Source organism: Pithys albifrons, chromosome 11 (genome assembly GCF_047495875.1).
Source record: "Pithys albifrons albifrons isolate INPA30051 chromosome 11, PitAlb_v1, whole genome shotgun sequence".
NCBI classification, from domain to species: Eukaryota; Metazoa; Chordata; class Aves; order Passeriformes; family Thamnophilidae; genus Pithys; species Pithys albifrons.
In genome coordinates, this window is record NC_092468.1 from 22,409,553 (window position 1) to 22,425,218 (window position 15,666).

Below are 15,666 nucleotides of genomic sequence, written 5' to 3' on the forward strand. Positions count from 1 at the left end.
CCATGTCTTTCCCATGTCGGGGACCCCAGAGCTGGACACTAGTACTCTACTACTAATAATTCCACTATTAATGGAATATCACATCCATTAACAAGCACAACCCCTCGCTATGGATCTTGGCTGTCTCAGGGCTCAGTCTGGCTGGTGAATTCAGCAACAAAACGCGTAATTTCTGATAACTAAGAGGGGACATAGGAGGCGGACAACGGTGCGTTGCGTGGGCAGTTAATTAAGCCTCCGGAGGGTCTGGGGACACGCGTTTCCCCCGCAATCCGCCACAACACCCGCGCTGGGGCCGGGGCCGCCTCACCCGCCCAAGATGGCGGCGGCGCGTGCGGGGAGGGGGAGGCGGCGGCGCGCGGCGCCCCCTGCCGGCCGAGGCGCGCTGGGCGCGCTGAGCCCGCGCGCGCTCCGTAGGGATGGGCGGGGCGCGGGCACGTGGCTCGGGGGGCGGGGCGATCCGGCCCCGCCCACCCCCGGGGTAGGGCCCGCGGGCCAATGAGCGGCGGCGGAAGCTCCGGGGCGGGGCCGGCCGTGCGCGCGCCCCCCGCGCCGCCCCTTCCCGCCGCCGCCGCAGTGTGTGTGGGGCGCGTGTGCGCCGCGCCCGCCGCTCCCGCCCCGCCGCCAGCCCGGCCCCGGCCCCGCCGGCCTCCTGCGAGGTAACAACGCCCGCGGGTACGGGGCAGACCGGGGATGGGGAGGGGGGAAGGAGGGGGGGGCGGCGGAATGTGAGGCGGGCCCGGGGGCGGGAGGCCGGGGGGCCGCGGCACGTGGCGGGTCCCGCCCGCCGCGCACGTGTGCGGAGCGGGGGGGGCCCGGCCCGCGCTCCCCGCGGTGGGTGGTTGGGTGCGTGTCCGTCATCCCCCCCCCCCCCTCCTCCCTTCCCCGGGCCCCTCTCGCCGTCCCGGCCTTCTCAGCCGACCCCTGTCTGGTTTCGCGCAGTCCCCCCGCTCCGCACCGCCATGGCCGACGAGCTCGACTTCACCACGGGCGATGCCGGCGCCTCCTCCACCTACCCCATGCAGTGCTCGGCGCTGCGCAAGAACGGCTTCGTGGTGCTCAAGGGGCGCCCCTGCAAGATCGTGGAGATGTCCACCTCCAAGACGGGCAAGCACGGCCACGCGAAGGTGAGCGCAGTGCGTGTTCCTGCGGCTCCGGCCGGCAGGGAAGGGTGTAGCCTTTCATTTGGCTCCGTGTCTTGCCTTTGCCTTTCTCGCAGCGGCGCCTCGCGTGTCTCATCCCTCCAGAGGTGGCTCAAGGGTTTCCAGTCATGTAAAACAGGAACGATTGAGGACAGGAGGGTGGGGTTAGGGTTTTTTTTTTTCTCCCAACTTTAACGCGTTAACGCTTTTTATTTTTTTAAAAGGGTTTAACGCTGATAGTGACAAAACCAGTTTCTGTAATGGGGGTAGAGTAAGTTCTGGAAGGGGGGCTGATGAAATCACTAGGGCGTGGTTGGGTTGTGCTGTCGCTACCCACCACAGCACTTTTGTGTCTGCCCGTGCCGGCAGACTCACTATTGCAGCGCCAGACCAGAAGGGCCCGTGCCGTGTTACATAATCCAGAGAGCTCGGCGGACACTCCGCGGGCCTGCTCTGGCCCTGTTCTGACGCCTGTGCCTCGCAGCTTCTTCCCTGTTCCCAGCACTGGCAGGGAAGTGCCTTCCCCCTCCTGGTCCCAGCAGAGCCGTTCTCAGTCGCTCTCTGGGGCTGCAGCCCTGCTGCCTAAGCAGTTGGCTCATGTAGCTGTCCAGAGGTGGGAGCAAGGCTGGAATCCCCCCTCATTCATTCATTCATTCAGCCACTCTTCGTGGTTGGTATATCAGAGTTTAGGGACAGATCTGTTACAAGCACAGACTAATGAGATATCTTAAGTTTCCACAACCTTGCACGATGTGTGTAGGTGGGTAGAGTATTTGGGATAATCCAACGCTAGAGTAGACCATGCTCTTGCCAGTTTTTTCCTTTCTCCTTCCGCTTTTTTATGGCTTATTTTAACAGACAGCCAATTTTTTTTAAGTATGGAAACATTTGTGAGAGCTAAAGGACCCAAAAAGAGCTGGTTAAACTGGTCATCGATGCTCCAGCTGCAGTGGCCAGGGCAGAAGGGAGGTGGGGGTTCCTGTGGTCTCTGCATGACCACCTCTTTTTCCCTTAACCTCCACGCTGTTCTGTTTCTCTTGACAGCCAGAACCTGAAATACACATTTTGTTAAGCTCTACATACTCTGAACTTGCTGCTGTAAATCTACAGAAGGCAATGGGAGACAACAATGATCATGTTATTAAGTGTTTCTGTGGTGCCCTATGGAAGGGAGTGAGAGGCCTCCTCTCAGTGTGTGAGATGTTCTCATACAAGCAAAGGGTCGAGGTGGAATCTGGGATTGCACATGATCTCATGTGAAACCAGCTATTTAAGATGCCAGATGGCAGTGCCATCTTGCTTCTCTGGGCCCAACAGTAACTGAAATTATTTTTCTACTCTTACAGGTCCACTTGGTTGGTATTGATATCTTCACTGGTAAAAAATATGAAGATATTTGCCCATCGACTCATAACATGGATGTTCCAAATATCAAGAGGAATGATTACCAGGTGAGTTAACAGTCATAAGAGGCTTTGTACTCTTAATACCACATGTAAGCTTTCTTCCCCAAATTTGCCTTTCATTAAGCTACTGTTGTCAGAATTAATAGAACTTGCTTGTCTAGACATTACATAGCTGAACTCGTAGCAGTTATTGAATTGTTAAAACTGTGGAAACTCTCTGATGGAGAGGGAGCTCCTTAGTCTATCAACAGCCTCATGTTACAGTAGTAATCTTTAAATGTGACAGCTAATGGGCATAATTCATAACATAGGTTTTTTTAGCTATTGTTATAGGGTGACTTCCGTGTTCTTTGTGATACTGGCATCCTTTAGAATATGAACAGAGGTGTCCCTGCTGCAAGTCATTATTAGTTAAAGGGTAGTCGAGATCTCACTTGAAGTAAATTAGAATCAAATCATATATAATAATTTATAATTTCACTCTTACATAGGGTAGGTAAATCCCCAAAACCGTCTTAAAGTGCGTCTGATGCCAATTCTAACTTGATATGATGTTTTCTTCTCCTTGTGTGGAGCTGGCTTTAGTTGATATCAAATCATTTTGATGCTTCTGTCATACCTTCTGTGGTATAGATAGTGAGGTCTTAAAAGCAGCACAGTTCAGGCTGAGTTGTCATGTGTTGTCTGTCTTTGCATTATATTGGGAATAGTTATCTCGAAATCTGCAATGGCTTGACAAAGCCCAAGCTCAGTGTTTTAGCAATCTTCAGTACAGCTGATGCTGTTGGAATAAAGTGTGACCAGCCTGTCTAATGGCTCAGACCTTCCAAGGAATTTTTAATGTTACCTTGGTGGTCTTTTTCCATTGTTTCTGGTTGCTTATTGCTACTGAAATTTTTGCTGTTTATCAGACTTCTTAGGGTAGTCTTTGGATTTACTATTACATGTTCCAAATTCCTCAGCCTGCTCTGTTGACACAACCATGCCCCTTAGCTCAGGCTTTTGGTTAGACTGAAACCTATAAAAGTGATCTGGGGCTTGGTAGATGTTCCCCAATTTATTCACTAGTGATTAATGTAAATTACAGTATCAAACTGTAGAAATGTAGGTATGGACTTTCTACACTTCATACAAGCAGTGCTGTTAAATGAACACCAGGCCAGTTACTGTTTCTAATTCACAGATGAAGAAAGATGAACCAGTGACCTGAAAGCGGTACATGTCCTAAGGGACAAGGATGGGTTTTGCAGTGCCCAGTGTACTAGGAATTAACCAGCAGGGAGGGCTCTGTTGGTTGGTGATAGCAGACTGGCTTTTGCTACAGTTGCCCTAACTCTGAGTCCACTAAACTGTTATTAAGTTTGAATTACATGAGGTTCTTAACTGTAACAAACACAATACTAAAGAATTACTGTAACAGGTAGAGTTCACTGCTTTCAGCTACTACCTGCTAGTGACTGTTGATGTTAAACTTCCTAAAAGTGGCCTTCTCTTCACAGCTGATAGGCATTCAGGATGGGTATCTCTCCCTGCTGACAGAAAGTGGTGAAGTTCGTGAGGATCTAAAGTTGCCAGAAGGGGATCTTGGCAAAGAAATAGAAGGAAAATTCAATGCCAATGAAGATGTGCAGGTGAGTATGGAGGGCAGACAAGAGTTATGATTAATTCCACTTTGTGATGCAATGAAGAAGTCTTATTCTGATATTGACCACTTGTATCTTTCTGAAGAGTGGGTTAGAGAGATGAGAATTGGTCTTTTGAGATGCAGAAGAGCTTTTGTATTGGAACACTCCAAAGAGATGGGGTAGTTACTAAAATGTGGAAGTTTGTAGCTTCTAGAAGCACTTCCTCTGGCATAGTTTGGAGCTCACCCCTGTGTCTTCTCTTCCAGATATCTGTCATAAGTGCAATGAATGAAGAATGTGCTGTAGCCATAAAGCCTTGCAAGTAAAGAAGATTGCCAGGCTCGGGCAACTGCTCAGGTCTGGACAAACCACAGATCTATAAATTTGGTTTATTGTCACCAAAGCTCTGGCCTTCACAAGCAACCTCATTTCCTTTTTGAATTGTTAAAAAGCAGTGCTGGATTCTGGATTAGTGTTGCAGGCTAACTGGCAGTTTTCAAAATCACTGAGATTTTAATTCCTTAATTGTAACTATTTTAACATTCCTGTGGGTTTCAGCTATGGATCTAAGAAACCAAGCAGGTGTTACTAGTGGATATATTTTTATTTGCTTGAGCAAAACAGTGTTTGTCTGTATGAACAGACAAAATACAGTATTCAGGGGCTTTTAGATAAGCTGGTAGGTATCTAGGATTATAAAGTGACCTAGAGCACAAATAGTATTTTTCTTGACATCTTTAGGTAGAACTGACAATAAAAGTAGGGGTTTTTTTCTTTTTTTGAAGCTTAAGTACTTTGTGGATTGGGACTCTTGCAGAACTGTAGGTGCCAATCACAACTTTCAGACCAAGAAACTCAAGTGATCAGAAATGCCAGCTGGCTTGACCAAGCCCCAGTGGCCATGTGCAACTTAACTGTATTACCTCTGTTTTCTTCTTTGCCAACTTGTTGGCTTATTGTAATGATAAAATGGTTTAAAAAAAAAAGCCTACCTGTGGTTTTAGGCAGGCAGTTGGAATATTGGGTAGATAAGTCAAGGGGGCACAAAGGTAAGAATGGATGTTAAAGCTATAGACTTTCACTCGAGGCCTTTGTCAGACTTGAAAAATAAAGAAAAATACAGTTCAATTGCTTTCCTTTATTAAATATATCTTAAACTATAAAAGGGTGACAAACTCCATGGGAATCTGTTGCAGTGCTTCCAGCTTTAGGTTCTAACGTTCAGGTTCAGACCATATTTTTGTAGCACAGGGACCACACGTTTTTCAAAAAGTGGGACAAACTGTAGCATTGAGCCTAAACTAAATGCATGTGATTCTTTTTAAAAAAAAACAAAAAACAACTTGTATTTTCAAAATATAAACTTGACAGACTATAGTGAACAACCATGGCTTAACTATAAAGTAAAAAACTTGCTACCTAGTTAGGAAAGCTGGCTCCTCTCCTAGGGAGTTCTGAGTCATAGCAACACGCCTGCATGCCTCTAACTATATAGTAGCTTAACAAGGCTTCATAGCAATAGTTATGGAAGGATGATTAGCCTGCTCCTCTTTAAGGCGTTCAGCTTGAATTTTAAGACTTGGTGACTCTTCGTGAGTGAGAAACTTCCTTAGCCCATGGCTCAGACCTCTCTTCACAGTTGATAAATTGTTCCATGAACTTGCCTTAATCTTCAGTGGCTGGTGGAGGATGACATGTAGGCTCATGGCTTGCTGCCTCAGACAGCACGCACAACTCACACCACTGGCAGCCAGAGTCAGGCTTCACACTGCTCTCAACTGCTTCAAATGTGTTCAGCTTCATAGTTTGTACTCTCTAGTCCCCAAAGGGCTCGTGGCAACTGTCCTGAACTGCCCTTGGACACACCATGGCAGGGCTTAGCAAACCTTGGATGAAAAAAACATGCATTTCCCACAGACTACTCATGCCAGGGAGAGCAGTACCAGTGATGATAGAGACAGCAATAAATACACTCTGGTAATAAAGCACAGCTACCTGGGACACCTGGCAGACACAGGATCTGCCTCATGCTCTTGCCTAGCACAATACATCTTGCAGGTGAACTCTGTGAATAGCACCTTGACTGAAATGGCAAATCTCTTTTTAGAAGCTGCAGATTGCAATGCCTCAGAACAGTTCTGAAGTGTATGTGGAATAGCTCTGCACTGTGCTCCTTCCTGCCTCTCCATCAGGCTGGTACCTGGAAGACAGGCTTTGCTGGCTCTGGAGGTGACTGGAAGCACTGGTGATGGTGCTGACAGCCATCTCAGCTGTGTGGTGTCACACAGGTTGCTATGGCAAACTAATGCAAATTCTAATGCTATCACCATATTACAAATACTTCTAATATGCTTGAAAACTACAGGACTTGAATTTGCCCTTGTTCTTGTTAGTGCTTTAGTCTAATTTCAGATGCCTGTCTGTCCTCTGAAGCCTTGTTGGAAGACAGGTATTTGATGCCACTGGCTCACAATCTGAGCAGTTACTCAGACTAAGCTCTCTGGGACCTGGGCTGGTTTTAGTCCTGTTCCTACAGGCGGGGTTCAGCCCTGACTGGAGTTTTCAAGTACTGCAGCAATCTGAAGATAGAGGTTTTATGACCTCCAGCTTGCTGGAGGAGCCCTCCTCAGGACTTTCAGATGTCCTTCTATTGCAACCTTCAGTTCTGCAAGATTTAAATGATTAAGTACTTCATTATAGGTTTGTTATATACTTAGTTGTCTTTTGTGAAGCACTTCAGACACCGTGGAAGTGCAGAGCATCATGCATGAGGCTTCCCATAGTAATACATAAGCATGTCTTAAGCATAATCTCCAAGTTTCAGTAAGGTTAAAAGTTGCTTCTAAACTAGAACATGTATTTGAGGCTTTTTTTTTCCAAAGTAAGATGTTTCAGTTTCCTGTCAGAATTGTTGCAACAAACTTTGTTTGTGATCAGTAGTCCATAGAGATGTGTATTTTTAAGATTCATAACCAAGTGCTTAGGGGAGAAGTTCTCCTTTCATAGCTTTGCTTTAAAACAAATCTTACCAGTGTATTTGTTCTGTATTACTGTCTTAACACTTAAATTGTGTCAAAACCATAAACTTCTAATAGCTGATGGCAATTGCTTAAAGGCTGTGAACACAGGGACGTGATGAGAGGTATTTCCACTCCAAATAATGCATTTTTTTATGGCTCCTGTTCATTGAGTTTCTTACGACTTTACACAATTGGAAAGACTGCAGTGATTTCCTGCCTCAAACGTTGGCAAATAATACTCTGAGATTTCAATAGATCCTTCTAATTTTTGCTTACAATGGTGGTTTTTCAACTGGGCTCTTGCTGGTTGAGCCATGTTCTCAGGGCTGTTTTTTTTAAGAAGTTAGCTGAGGTTCATTGTTTCTCTTGCAGGTTTTTCTAATCCAGTGTACCCAGAAGTGGTGCACGGTCTGTAGTTTCACAGTGCAGATAATTTTACATAATCTGTAAAGAAGTCAAGTTTGTTGACAGTTCAAACTCTTATGGTTACTGCAGGTCAGTCTCACAGGATTCAAAATTCAATAAATCCCACTTCTTTTTCTTTTTTTTTTTTTGGGTTGAGTACTTAGAATGTAGTCTGTTACAGTAGAACTAAACTTCAGGCTGTAAAGAGAATCTTGTTAAGGGTATTTCGAGTATCCACTGGGAATGTTGTGAAGGTGGATCCTGGAGGTGGTGGAGCCATTGCAGGTCAACACGGACTGAGGTGGTCGGGAGCCTCTCCAGCACCTGCAACCCGGCCCTACGGATTGTGAACTCCAGGGAAACGTTTGCTGTGCTTTGCTGTATCGCAGAACCCCTTGTCCTGTGCTGTCTGTTGTAACACACCCGTCTGAGGGGAAAGGGGAGCGATTGCCCGGGGGGAGTTCGGATCGTGGGACAATCCAACCCCTGCCTTGGCCTCAGCGGCTCCCGCGGCTCTCTTTTGCAAGTTTGTGTTCCCAACACCATGGAAGCGATCAGGGGAAAGAGACTTGTACGTGCGTGTTTTGCTCCAGAAATAATAATAAAGGTGTCAGTGCTGTGGGGAGCTGGTGCTGCTTATGCTGACGGGACCGCGCGGGGGCTCCGCAGGCCCTTCCCGGGGGGCGGGAGGGGAGGGGGCGGTGGTGCGGGAGCAGGAGGGGCGCGTGCGTGGCCGGGGGGCGGGAACGGCGCCGGGAAGTCCATAAGAGAATTCCAAGCGTGACTCCACGCGCGGCGCCGCCATGTTCCGGGACCGCTGCCGGCTCCCGGCGTGCCCCGCGCGCCGGCGTGCTGACGTCACGCCGGGGGTATAAAAGCGCGGCGCGGCCCAGAGCGCTTCCTTTCGCGGCCGGAGCGCGATGGCGCCGGTGAGAGCGGGCGGGGGCGGCGGGGTCGGGTCCAGCGCGCACCGTGGGGCGGGCAGGGAGCCGTGAGGCGGGCAGGGAGCCGGCGGCCGTGACGAGCGGGGACGAGCAGGGATCGATCCGAGAGGGCCTTGGGCGGGGGGCGGCTGGGGCGAGTCAGCGGCAATGAGCGCCGCTTGCCAGGAGGTGGCGCTGCCTTGAGCCACCCCCCACACACACCGTCCCGTGTCCCCCTGTCCTGCCATGTGTCCCCACCGTGCCGTGTGTCCCTCTCTACTGCCATATGTCCCCACCGTGCCGTGTGTCCACCCATCCCTCCCCTGCCTTGTCCATCTCCTCCCCTGCCATGTGTGTCCCCACCGTGCCGTGTGACCTCTCGCTTTCCCTCGCCGTGTGACCTCCCTTACTGCCCTGTGTCCCTCCCTACGGCCCTGTGTCCACCCATCCTTCTCCTGCCATCTGTCCCCACCGTGCCGTGTGTCCCCTCCTACTGCCGTGTGCCAGCTCATCCCTCGCCTGCCATGTCTATCCCCTCCCCTGCCCTGTGTCCCCACCATGCTGTGTCCCCCTCTCCTCTCAGTGCGTCCACCCATTCCTCCCCTGCCGTGGATGTCCCTCCCTCCTCCACCGTGTGTGTCCCATCCCTCCCCTGCCATGTGTTCACCCTCTCTCCATGTCTCCCTCCATGTGTGTCCCTCCCCTTCCATGTGCCCACTACTTCCGTGTTCCTCCTCGTCTCCACCTTCACTTGGATAAAAGCTTTTTGCTACCATGGCTTCTTAATGTTGAGAATTTCTTTTTTTTTTCCTGCTGTGTGTGTTTTAGCAAAAAGACAGAAAGTCTAAAAAGTCAACCTGGAAGTTTTGCCTTGACCTGACCCACCCTGTGGAAGATGGAATCTTTGATTCTGGGAATTTTGTAAGTTGTGGTTTTCCTCATACTTATGATGAATAGTGTAATTAAAGCTTCATTGCAGTAACTGAATTATACCTGAAAAGTTACATTCCAAATTAGTAAGATCAGCAGCTGTTGTTTAAATTATCAGCACTTTTAAAAAGTTGTTTGTCTTTGGATGTCTTTTATAGACAGGTTGATTCATGCCTGTACATTATTAGAACTGGTTTAAATTAAATTCTCTTAGCACAGGGGTGATTTTTTTATAACTACATACTGTAAAATCTTTCTGCATTGTAAATGCTTTTATCAGGGCATAAGTAAACAGTGGTTTTTAATATTGCTACATGACTAGGGTCCCTTCCCTAGTTCACACCTAGGGTGCCATTCCCTAGTGTTCTATTTCTTTGATGTTGAAACAGGAACAGTTCCTAAAGGAGAAGGTTAAGGTCAATGGAAAAACTGGAAACTTGGGCAACACCGTTCACATTGAACGCCTGAAGAACAAGATCACAGTGACATCTGAGAAGCAGTTTTCCAAAAGGTTGGCACGGGTTTCCTTCTGTTGTGTTTGTGATAGAGGGTTTTGAACTGTGGGATGTTGAACATAAAATCAGAGTCATTAACGTTGGAGATCTGCAAGATCATCAAGTCCAGCCATAAAGCTGGCGCTGCCAAGGGCACCACTAAACCATGTCCCTAAAATGCCCATTAATACCAATATTCTGGCTGCAAAAAGAATTTCAGTTAATGCACTTCTGACACTTAGAAAGGTGTCAGCTCTGACCTTCATAGCACTTGTAAATATTAGCGAAATACAGAATTAAAACAGATACATCATAGATATTTTAAAAGCTGCTTTGTAAAGCTCATGCCTCGATTGCAAATAGTTGTGGACTCTGAGCATATTAATACAAATACTCTGTATAGGTCCTAAGAAATATGTCATGGGAAGATGGACCTTTACCAGTCACACTGAATTTGGATCACGGGTGGCTGTTTGATTATTTAATTGGTTGTATTAAAATGTGTGTGTTTGGTTTGTGTTACTGCAAAGACCCTCATAAGTTAAATGAAACCTTACACTGCTTATTTTGTTATAACACACAACAGATGAGTGCACTGATAAGAGGTGTATGATCTTCCTTCCCTGCATCCCCCCTTCGTTTGCTGGTAGAGATGCACCAGAATCTGTTCTGTTAGAACCAATTCTCAAGACCAAGGTTTAGAACCATTTACCAGTACTTTTCAGCTACTGACATTTTGCTGTTTAGTCAGAAAGGAACAAAAAATAAATTTTTACATATCTGTAATTAAAACTTGCTTTTACCACCTGTTACATGTGATAATTTTCTGGGTATAATTAGCGTGTCTTGGGTGGAGTGTAGACAGCAGCTGGGGTTGTTCAGTGAGAAAGTTCTAATGTAAAGTTTTGTTTTTAAGGTACCTCAAATACCTCACCAAGAAGTACCTCAAGAAGAACAACCTGCGGGACTGGCTCCGTGTTGTGGCGTCGGACAAGGAGACGTACGAGCTGCGCTACTTCCAGATCAGCCAGGATGAGGAAGGATCAGAGTCCGAGGAATAACGGAATCTTGGCCTTATGCTCAACACAGAGTGCAAAAGACTAGAACATCTATTTATAAGAACACTTAACTTATTGGTGAATAAAGACTTTGTACCCTGTTTGACAGAGCACAGTTAGTTTTCTAGTATTTTTCTTAAATCTAATTAAAAAACAGCACTGAGGAATGGTTGCATTTGCAGTTTTCATTGCCAGAAATCGGCTGTTCAACTGGAAGTTCCAATAGGAAAAACCTGACCCCTTTCCCCAGCACACCTGTAGGACAGTTAGATAATTTTTAATCATACTGGTACAAATAATCTTAGAGCTTTTTGTAGCTGAAAGTACCAACTCCTAATTAATGTGGAGGTAATGGCATAATATTTTTTAAAAGTTTATTTCTAATTATTTTAGTTAAAAAACAGGCTTACAAATTTTAAATATTTTTCCTGTGTGATGTACCTAATTCACTAATTGGTTGTGGTATTCATGCATATAAACACAATCCAAAGTGGGGTATCATATGGATTTATTAGCCAGATTTCTATTACATTGATAAATAAGGAGTTGGAGACAAGTCTCATTGCCAGCATCCAGCTAAAACACCTTCAAGGAAGCAGTGAGATGTCCTTTAACAGTGACAGTGACTGAACAGTGTAAATCCATACAGATGTTTCTACTTTTATGATTAATTTTACAGCTTGTGTATTTGACTTTTGGGATTATTTCTTTAGGACAAGGAGGATGATTCCTCATTGAAACACAGATCACTTCAGATCCTTTAAACTTTTTCTTCTGTTCATGTAATATCCAGAGAGTTTTGATGAGTTTTCACTATGACAAAGTACTTGTGAGCCTGCAGTTGCAGTAACTGTTGCATGTGGATGCATTTCAGTGCCAGTAGTGTCCTCCTTGTGATTAATTACTACTCTCAGGTTGGTGAACTCTGGAATAGGTAATGCCAAATTCGTTTACTATCATAAAACAGGGGGGCCTGTAGGCTCTGATATGAACTTTGTGCTTGAACAAATCTACTAGTTCAGACTGAAGTGTGCCTACTAAACTGTGTTGATTTCCTGAGGATTTTTTAAAAATTATATCAGCATTGTTTTTGCTGAAACCTCTGAGAGAGATTATTTAGAGATTTGCCAAAGCACAAAGCAATGCATTCAAATGACACCCACTTGTGCTACCTAAATCTAAATGAGAATTACAGAAGGGGAGGTGAATTTTGTCAACAGCCTTTGGGGTCCCCTTTGTCATTTTTCAATGTGCTTGAGCAGCTGTTGCTGACGTGTGGCCTGGGAAGAGGAGAGAAAGCAGCAGTGAAACGACAGCTACTTGTGACATCTCTGCCTTGCTGGTTTGTTTCATTTTGCTGTTTTAGAGGTAGCAAAAGGAAGGGAGCGGTGTGTGTGGCTGCAAGAGGACTGCTGGACTTTATATGCTTCAGTGGAAATAAAACACCAGACGTCCTGCCCCATCTAGGGCACAGGATAGTGCTGCCTTGGAATTTCCCACAGGAATAAAACCAGGCAGTCTTGAAGCAACAACTAAAGGTGGTTTTGTTCTTCCAATCCCAAAGACCACTGATGCTGTTACAAAGCATTTACACTAATGGTACTTAATACTGGGTTGAACAAGCCACATTTTTCCCAGTAAAGCTGCAGGTGTTTGTAAAACTGATGTGTTTGCTTTGCTGCATGAAGTGAAGAAAAGGGCCTGACTTTAAAGTTGTATTTCAAGACACATCCCCACCTCGTGTTTCAGAGTTGTGCTTTTATGTGACAGTATATCCTTTACACCACATTGACACAACAAACCTGTTGTGATTAAAAGGAACAAGCACAAACAAAATCGGAGCTAATGGGATCATGCTACCTGGTTATCCTTCCTTTCAAAGCAGGCTGGCAGCGTGTGGTTGTACAGCCTAGCAGATACAGACTGTCATTAGGAGAGAGGAAAACAAGGCCAGGGAAACAAGCAAAGCAGCTTATTTCCTAGCTGTGTTGGGAGGAAAACAGCTAAAGTATGAGTTGTATTATTCCCTGAGTTCTCTGCAGTGAGGATGGAGCTTTGGAATTCCTTTTCTTGATGCTTGAAAATATTGGTAACCCTTGAAAAACCAGAATACTAATTAACAACTGTGGATCTGGAGTATTTAATTTAGGAAAGTTTTGCTCTAGACAGGAGCCGGGCATTTTTGGTTTGTCCCTGTGTTGCTGTCCAAGTTCCACTGGCCATACCCAGAGCCTCCCAACTCTGTTTTTTGGAGCATGGGGGTGTTTAAATCCCTTGTGCAGCAGGAGTATTATCAGGTCAAGGAGCACATACATGTTAGGCACAGAAACCACAAAGAAGGGATAAAATTTAAATAGAGCTTTTCCAGTACGATTGTTAAAAGTTTCATGGAGAAAACCAGCTGGGAGCATACAGATGAGAATTTGACCTCAGGCAACGCTTCAGAAAAATGGTGATTCTTTCCTATTTCACAGCTGAAGAGGCCAGGTGTGGTGCAGGTGGCAGGCAGGGAACAGAGCCTGTTATTGTTCAAATGTAAATTAATGCAAATTATCCTGATTAGGATAGAAGCAAGCTTTTTTTAAAAGCCAGAGGTCAGTCCTGTGAGCTTTGGCAGAGTATAACTCACATATAACTCCCAGAGATGGTAGCTCTGCCCTGCTGGGAGCAGCCAGGTACCTTCCTCGGGGATCTGGCAGACCAATTGTTTCTTTCCAATTAGAATCTGCTGTAAAATCACCAGTTCTGTTCATCTTTGTTTTGAAAGTTAAAAGAACCCGAACAGCTTGATAATGGACAGGACTGACTGTTGGAATTTTCCATGTTTAGTGCTGGACAAGAGCCCAGAAAAGCCCTGCTCGGTGGAGAGACAGGTTCTCTTTGGAGCTGCAGGGACACATGCTCCTGTGTCAGCCACAGGATGAAGCTGTTGGGGAAAAATAATGTACCCACAGCATGAAGACTTCCAAGTTCAGCAGCCACAGAAACATGCTCCAGTCTCAGGTGATGCTCAGGGTCCTTTGGGATTTCCAGAAGGGATAAGCACAAAATCCAGCAGTAGTGAGTGCTTTGAGAGCACTGCTTTGCCTCCACCCTGCTGAGAGCCCTGGTCCATCAAAGCAGAATTGTGATTTGAAAAGAGGAATAATCATTGCAAAGTACCAATTGCACAGGTAGCACAGCAGATGGGCCAGGGCCAGCACCTGCCAGCTCAGGGCTCAGGAAGGCAATGGCATCATAACTCTTACTACACTTCAAAATAGCCAAAATTTTCACCTATATGTAGTCTGTATTTTATAAATATATATAAATAAATTATTAAAAGTTATTCCCCCTTTCATTTCTCAATGTTTTTCCTCTTTATTTATCAAAAAACATTTTCACTGCTCTCTCTCAAATAAAATCAGTTTATGAGAGGCATCCCACACATGTAAAATTCCAGTGTCTGTCAAATAAAAAGAAGAAACAGATTTCTAAGCACAAGTTGCTGTTGCCACAGCAGCAGTAGCAGCACCACATAGGCTATTTATGTGTGAGCATAGAGAGATACTATTTTTCTGCACCACCAGTCTCTATCACTTTTACTGCAGCAAAACTCTCACTGTCTTCCATTAAAAAAGAACAACAAACCCCACAGAATTTCACCGATTTTAAACATCAGTAGTAAAGTTACTTCTTAATGTACCTGTATTCTGTCTGTCTGCTTGCCCTCCTGGCCTATAGCCCCACCTATATTGTATACCCAGAAACAGTAAGATCAGAAATACAGAGGTAAATAATAGCAGGAAATATCTGAAAAATGTGTCAGGGTACTCCAGTATACAATAGACCCAGTTGTGGCAGGTATTAAAGAAGGTGCAGACTCAACATTGTCACAAAACAACAGCAAAAAGTAATTGGAAAAAAAGAGGCCCATGGAAAAATAAATAATAATAGCCTGGATGTACCCAGCAGCAGGAAATGAGCTTCAGTGGTGATCTGATTACACCAAATATAGACAAAAATAAGGAGCAATTGTTGTTTCTTTTTAAAGGGAAAACCAAATATTTCTTATTGGGCAGATCAGTAGGGATCAAACTGCCTCCTTATTTTATATATATGCATTTTATGTATGATATATACATATAATCTGTATATCTATATATTTTATTTATCCCATTATATATTCAGAGGGCTCTGGGGCTGCCCCCGCTGTCGTGGCAGGGTAACCCAGAGGGACACGATGTGGTCACCTGCCCTGGTGGCAGCCCAAGGCTGCAGGGCTCAGCAGGGCTTCGTGTCAGCACCGTCCTCTTTCAGCATCTAAATCCACCCAGCCCATCCTGCTGCTCACCTTTGGATCATTACCCAACTGTCCTGTGGACACAGGAATATCTAAACTCCCATGGTGAGTACATTTTTGGCAGGATGCTGGCATAAAACCCCTTTGAGGCTTACCTTGGCACCGTGGCTGCTGTTTGAGCCCTACCTCATGCTGGAGCAATTCTCCTGCAGAGCACAAACCGTAGGTGGGAGGACTGACCTGGGATAACCAGGGCAGTGGCTACAACATGCCCCGAACACCCCTCCAGGAGGATCCCATGAAGCCTTAATGGAGGAGGTTGAGGCATTGTTTCCAAGTAGGGTGTTTCCATGACCCTCCAAGCCCGAGCAGCTTTTTGCA

The 15,666-nt window shown here is 45.9% G+C and overlaps 2 protein-coding genes across 3 annotated transcripts; both read left to right on the forward strand.

Annotated features, from left to right (window-relative positions):
* The first annotated feature begins 573 nt into the window (after window positions 1-573).
* On the forward strand, window positions 574-8,219 carry EIF5A2 (eukaryotic translation initiation factor 5A2). 2 transcript variants are annotated; one of them, XM_071566495.1, is made up of 5 exons: window positions 574-659; window positions 943-1,127; window positions 2,489-2,593; window positions 4,048-4,179; window positions 4,440-8,219. In XM_071566495.1, exons 2-5 carry the CDS (start codon window positions 963-965, stop codon window positions 4,497-4,499), a joined length of 462 nt encoding a protein of 153 aa, XP_071422596.1. In that variant the 5' UTR covers window positions 574-659; window positions 943-962; the 3' UTR covers window positions 4,500-8,219. The 2 variants fall into 2 exon arrangements, with proteins under 2 accessions (XP_071422596.1, XP_071422597.1); XM_071566496.1 differs by having other exon boundaries at window positions 603-675.
* A 229-nt stretch (window positions 8,220-8,448) lies between these two features.
* On the forward strand, window positions 8,449-11,114 carry RPL22L1 (ribosomal protein L22 like 1). The gene is made up of 4 exons (XM_071566255.1): window positions 8,449-8,527; window positions 9,350-9,442; window positions 9,841-9,962; window positions 10,862-11,114. Exons 1-4 carry the CDS (start codon window positions 8,519-8,521, stop codon window positions 11,004-11,006), a joined length of 369 nt encoding a protein of 122 aa, XP_071422356.1. The 5' UTR covers window positions 8,449-8,518; the 3' UTR covers window positions 11,007-11,114.
* The last annotated feature ends 4,552 nt before the right edge of the window (window positions 11,115-15,666 follow it).